Source organism: Miscanthus floridulus, chromosome 1 (assembly GCF_019320115.1).
Source record: "Miscanthus floridulus cultivar M001 chromosome 1, ASM1932011v1, whole genome shotgun sequence".
In the NCBI taxonomy this organism is placed as follows: Eukaryota; Viridiplantae; Streptophyta; class Magnoliopsida; order Poales; family Poaceae; genus Miscanthus; species Miscanthus floridulus.
In genome coordinates this window covers 190,326,170-190,332,230 of record NC_089580.1, presented here as the reverse complement: position 1 = coordinate 190,332,230, position 6,061 = coordinate 190,326,170, and the positions used below count along the sequence as shown (strand labels likewise).

General features: G+C 41.8%; 1 protein-coding gene across 1 annotated transcript; it reads left to right on the top strand.

The window, feature by feature from the left end:
• The first annotated feature begins 548 nt into the window (after positions 1-548).
• Positions 549-5,544, top strand: LOC136506577 (protoheme IX farnesyltransferase, mitochondrial-like). Its single transcript, XM_066501492.1, has 7 exons — positions 549-870; positions 3,076-3,205; positions 3,455-3,592; positions 3,717-3,850; positions 4,462-4,587; positions 4,679-4,782; positions 4,866-5,544. The coding sequence occupies exons 1-7, from the start codon at positions 593-595 to the stop codon at positions 5,237-5,239; spliced, it is 1,284 nt and encodes a 427-aa protein (XP_066357589.1). The 5' UTR covers positions 549-592; the 3' UTR covers positions 5,240-5,544.
• The last annotated feature ends 517 nt before the right edge of the window (positions 5,545-6,061 follow it).

The following is a 6,061-nucleotide window of genomic DNA, read 5'->3' as shown; positions in this document are numbered from 1 at the left end:
ATAAATCCATGCTCCTCGATAAATAATAAACCTATGGTCCCCAGGCTATTACAGGTTAATAGAATGGAAAATAATAGTTCTCTCGCATTATTAGCACAAAGAACTAACAAAAAAATGTAGGTGCAAAACGAAACATCCGTTTACAATATTTTATTGGATGTACTGTGCATATTTAAAATAATGATATCAATGGTATATGGACATAACAATGTCAATTCATGCATTTAGGAGGTGATGCTAGAGAACGCAAGCCGGAAAGAGATAGGCCCTTGTAAGCATTATATTATTTTCCCCCTTGCAATACACGGCTAGTTAATTAATAAACAGGTTACCAGCCACGTCCTCCAAGATCGAGCCGGCTGCACTGCATCTGCACCGTAGCGCCCCGCCAAAACCCACTTGAGACCTACTATGTCAAGACACACTTGGGCCCGGCCCATCTCATATGCCCATTTCACTCCTGGGTCCTTGTCTTCTCAGCCCAGCTCACCACCCCGACCTGCCTCACACGCCGTATTCCCATTCCCACCGTCGACCACCGGGCCTCGTCGTCGCCGCACCCCGCACCCCGCACCCCGCACCTGCAGCCGCCATGTGGAGGGGCGGCGCCACCGCCGCCTCCGCCGTGAGGGCTCTCCGCTCGCGCCTCCTCGTCGACCCCATCCACCACCCGGTCACGTCGCTCGCTCCTATTGCTTCGGCGCGTACCTCCTCCTCCTCTTCCGCTCCGTCCACTGCCGTGGCGAACACCATCGTGGAAGAAGCGGCGGCGGCGGCGGCTGTATCCGTTTCGCAGCATACCGGATCCATCTCCGACGCGCTGCGGCACTATGGGAAGTGCTACTGGGAGCTCTCGAAAGCCCGCCTCAGGTGCGTGATTTTCTCTCCCCTCAGCCCATCTTACCCATGGATCTGTTGTAATGTTTCTCGGAATAACTTTCGAATATAAATTGAATAACACGGCATCATTTCATGCAACTGCAGATATCACTAGGATAGGTGCTGCTTCACACGGTTTACTATTGTTGTATATTTAGTCCTAGACTAGAGTCGTATGAAGCTGTATAGATTTTTGAGACAAAAATTTGATAATGGAATCTTCAGTTTTCTTTCTTTTTTAACAACTGAATCAATATCGAGTATGGGCATGTTCTTTGGTACTTGTGTTGAATTCTGAGAAAATTAGAACTAGGATTTTGTATGCCCATTTTTTGAAGGCATTGATCTTTGACACAAGAAGGGCGGGCCTGGTGCAAGCGGTAGAGTCTTACCGCCTGTGACCAGAAGGTCCCGGGTTCGAGTCGCGGTCTCCTCGCATTGCACAGGCGAGGGTAAGGCTTGCCACTGACACCCTTCCCCAGACCCCGCACAGAGCGGGAGCTCTCTGCACTGGGTACACCCTTTATTGATCTTTGACACATGTTTATGAAAATTGAGCAAAAACCTGTTGAGGTGTATTTAATGTATATATAATGTGTAGAATCCATATGCTCAGTTTTACATGGACTTGTTGCTAAGTGAGAATTCTGCTGTGGCTGATGCTGTCTGTGCTAACTTAACCCTCTGTGATGCTTTTTCTGCAAACTTTTGATCTTTCATTGTATTCTAAGTTAGCTAGGAACTTTGGATAGTATGTTTCTTACATTTGTGGTAGGCGTTTTCTTTCATGTTTAATTCTACATGAGTATGCATACTAAATTTTATTTCTGCTGATACTAATTCTACATGAGCATATTGCACTAGCTAATCTCAACTATGTTAGATTGCATAAATATAAAAAAAAAACTGCTACGTTACTAAACCCAAAACATTAGATAGTACCACTCCACTCCTTTCTAGTTAGAGTGTGTAAATTTAATTGAGACAGTTCTTCAAAATTCAATCTGTGGCAGTGCACACTTGTCATTGTTCCTGTTTTGAAAATGCTAATTCAGCACATGGAACGAGAATAATATCCATAGTCTGTAAAATGGTCTTTTCTCTATAAAGAAATACCCCTGCCCCCCTCCCAAAAAGGTGTCATTCTAGCTTTGTCCAAAGTCATAATCTTGATTTTGAACAAGTTTATAAAAAAATTACCAATATTTATGTTACCAAATAAGTATCATTAGATAAATAATGATGAAATATATTTTCATATTGGTGTCATAAATGTTGATAATCTTATCCATAAACTTGGTCAAACTTAAGATAGTTTCACTTATGACAAAACTAGAATGACACTTTTTGGTACAGAGGGAGTTCCTGTCTGCCTGTCGTCTACATATAAAATAGCTATGTAAAGCACCATTATAATGGTATAAAGCTAACATCCATACATTGGTAATAATGTTAAGTGCCATTTTGGTATAACTGAGATATTTGGTACTGGTAGTGGACAGGCGAGCAGGATGTTTGTCTCCCCAGGGAAAAAAGATGTTTAAGATAACAAAGGATTATTTGCTTCAAATCTCTGGCTCCATGCCTTCATGTGTTGAGTTTATCATGTTTTGGCTACCAACCACCCTCATTTGTTTAATCTATACGAACTTCCAAGTCAAATGTAATCCCTGGCACTGAACTTGCTAACCTGCTATGTTCGGTTCTGTGCTCTTTGTTCTCACGCTCATTATTACAATCACTTTTCTGTTTTGACATCCATAGGTTGTATTCAGAATGCAAGTCAAACTTTTTTTCTTGGACAGTTCATCTTTTGTTCAGACCTTATGCAACTAGCCTTCTGTTGCTGAGAAACATGGTGATTGATTATTTGTTCCAGCAGCACTTTAGGAATTGCCACTCAGTGTCTTACCGACATTTAAGTCCTTGGGACATTGTCACTTTTCAGTGAGTTGGGATTTTCAATCCCAGATTGCTATGAGGGTGTCAATTTTTTCAGTTTTACAATCTTTTCACTCATGCAAGAATCGTTGATTCGCCTAATGTCTCTAGATATTATATAGCAGCGTGGCACCTCACATGGAATAGGTTCAGACAATCTTGTGATTCAGGATTCAACCTTGCCTGTTCATTTTGGGGCCCTTGTAACTGATGACTGAAGATGTAATTTCTAATCATTGATCCATTCGTATTTAGTGCTCTTGTTGTGGCAACTTCGGGGGCTGGCTATGTGCTCGGTAGTGGCAACATCGTGGACATTGCCGGACTTTGTTCCACATGTGCTGGTACAATGATGGTTGCAGCATCTGCAAATACCCTCAACCAGGTATGCATTTATTACTTTTTGACATGCTAAATCAATATACATTGTACTAACATGCATGCAAATCTTTGGTTCTTCATGATCCTGCACGAAATACTAGTTTTCTTAATGTATCCTACTTCCCACACATTACGCAATATCTGAAATTGGAGCTATTGCTTATATGGAATTATGGATAACCCTGGTTGAACTTGCTGTACTTACTTTAGCTGCCCCAAGACAACTCATTTGATCATTAACACCTACTTTCAGGTGTTCGAGATAAAAAATGATGCTCAAATGAAAAGGACAATGCGACGTCCCCTGCCATCTGGTCGCATTAGTCCTGCACATGCTGCCATGTGGGCTACAAGTGTTGGAGTTGCAGGAACAGCTTTGCTGGCCTGGAAGGTTCTTGCTTTCTCTTTGCATTCTATAGACGTATATTCTACTTTCTTAAATTTACTAAACCGTGAAGTAGATAGAAAGCTGACACTGGAACTAAACATGCAAAAAATTGGCAAGGTTTGTGCAGGCCAATGGCTTGGCAGCTGGGCTTGCAGCTTCTAATCTTGTTCTGTACGCATTTGTGTATACGCCGTTGAAGCAAATACACCCTGTTAATACATGGGTTGGGGCAGTCGTTGGTGCCATTCCACCACTTCTGGGGTAAGTTACTGACCATTTCTTGTATTCTTAGGAATTTTAGTAGTTGTTTGTGTAATGGCACTGTATATATTTTCTGCAAAAGAACATACATAATTGACAGTAGTTGGTCTATAACTCTATATAGAAGGAAAGGTTGCAGTCAAATTGTGAATTTGATTCAACTTTGTAAATGCACAAAGCACAGTCCCTAGTTTCTCTGGGGTGCTTGGACCATGGGACTATGGGCTGAGCTGCACAGGGGTACAGGTGAAAGTATGAGATGCGTTTGATATGCTCTCCTAAGAATCAAGTTGTCTATTGTTAGTCAAGGGCATATCATGACTGCATAAAGTTTGACGTCTAGAATTTGAATTACTAAAATATCTGTACAAAATTGTGATCTTGACCACTCTTTGTAACTATGCTTCAGCAATATCCACCCATCCATGATGCCCTGCAGTTTCCGTTAGATCATATAAAAAGTTTCTGGAAACCTTCATGTGTGTTTAATATTAGTCGATTCTTGCTGTAGAGTATTTTGTTGTGATCCTATTTGATATGCTCAATATGTCAATAGAGCTGTATACATGTTTTGTAATATGTGATCCTTTACTGTGTCTTCCTCTGTACAGTTGGACAGCAGCTTCAACTGAACTGTCACTAAATGCGATGATACTACCTGCTGCATTGTACTATTGGCAAATACCTCATTTTATGGCTCTCGCGTACTTATGTCGAAGTGATTATCTTGCTGGAGGGTAATTAACTTGTCCCAGTTTGTTACTAGCTGATCTATCTGTAAAGAGTCTATATGAAAATTGTGGCCATGTGACTGGTTGTTTGGTGCAGGTATCGAATGTTTTCTTTTGCTGACCCTACTGGTGAAAGAACTGCATGGGTGTCACTAAGAAATTGTCTGTACATGCTACCTTTGGGGTTATTTGCATACAACTGTAAGTACTAAACATTGAATTTCTACTTTCCTTTTTTAATGTGTTTTTGTAAATTTGAAATCTTATGGAAGTAACCCTTGTAGGGGGGCTCACATCTGAGTGGTTCGGTCTTGAAGCTTCACTCCTAACATTAGGCCTTACCATTGGAGCTCTATCATTTGTGCTGGAACCAAGTCCGAAGACTGCCAGGAGAATGTTCTATGGTAGCCTGCTGTATCTCCCTGCCTTCATGGCTGGACTTCTGTTACATCGGCTACCTATTGAACAAAAGGCGCACAACCTGGCTGAGAAAAGTGAGCTGGACGGAGTTCTGTACGGGGCTGATCTGCAGGACAAAGAAAGAGCGCGACAGAAACGCCAAGACAGGAAACCTTCTCGTGTGCAATCACGCCCTCCAGTTGCCTATGCTTCTGTGGCTCCATTCCCTTTCCTACCGGTACCCATATATGAGTCTTGAAAACCTTCTCTGGTTCTTCCTGCAGCCGTGGGACTATTCATGCATTTTTGGCTTACATGAATTTCTGCCATCAACGGGAGTCCTTGGTGCGTCTGTTGTTAAAATTATATAATTTCTTTTTTGGATTGAGCTTTTTGTGGCTCACCTAAATGTAAAAAGCGATGTTGATGCTCATTCTGGTGCCTCGAGTAACACGGATATGCTGATGTCCTGAAACATTGTGCTTTTCTTGTAAAATTCGATGTCCCGAAACATATGCAATAATTTTCCGAAGACATGGAGTAACATGGTAATGCACATTCAAGTTCCATGTAAAACGGTTGTTTTCATGATGACGGTACTTTTAGGTTAGAACTGTTATTTACGGTTGTTTTCATGAAGTGTGGAATCTACAGTAGTGTGGAACCAAACCTTCTTTGCAGTATGAATCTACAGTATTGGTCGAAATTTAATATCAGCCGGTCCCATTCGCTAGCCCTTCCGATTATATCAGAGTGGAGAAGCGAACTCAGTAAGTTCAAAAATCGATCGAGCTATTCTACTGATGGTTTCTGTGGCTGATAAGCCGGCTGAAACTAATTTATTGTGAAAGAAAAACACTCTACTATGACCCATGGCGGTGCCCTATAGCAGCAGGTAGGGCGGTGGCTGCGGCATGCTGCTGTTTGTCATCCACTAGATCCATTGCAACATGTGCTCTCCCAGATCTACTTTTGAAATATCTAGATGAAACACTTAAAACATATGTTTATAGTTGAAGTAAGACCGTGATGCCTAAGAGGGGGGATTAGGCAACTTAAAAAACTAACTCCTAAACTATGG

Excerpts from the sequence above, each read along its gene's own strand:
- LOC136506577 (XM_066501492.1), top strand. The coding sequence starts at position 593 with ATGTGGAGGGGCGGCGCCACCGCCGCCTCCGCCGTGAGGGCTCTCCGC. Across the intron at positions 3,206-3,454 it reads CTGCAAATACCCTCAACCAG|GTGTTCGAGATAAAAAATGA; the intron begins GTATGCATTTAT and ends ACCTACTTTCAG. Across the intron at positions 4,783-4,865 it reads GGGGTTATTTGCATACAACT|GGGGGCTCACATCTGAGTGG; the intron begins GTAAGTACTAAA and ends TAACCCTTGTAG.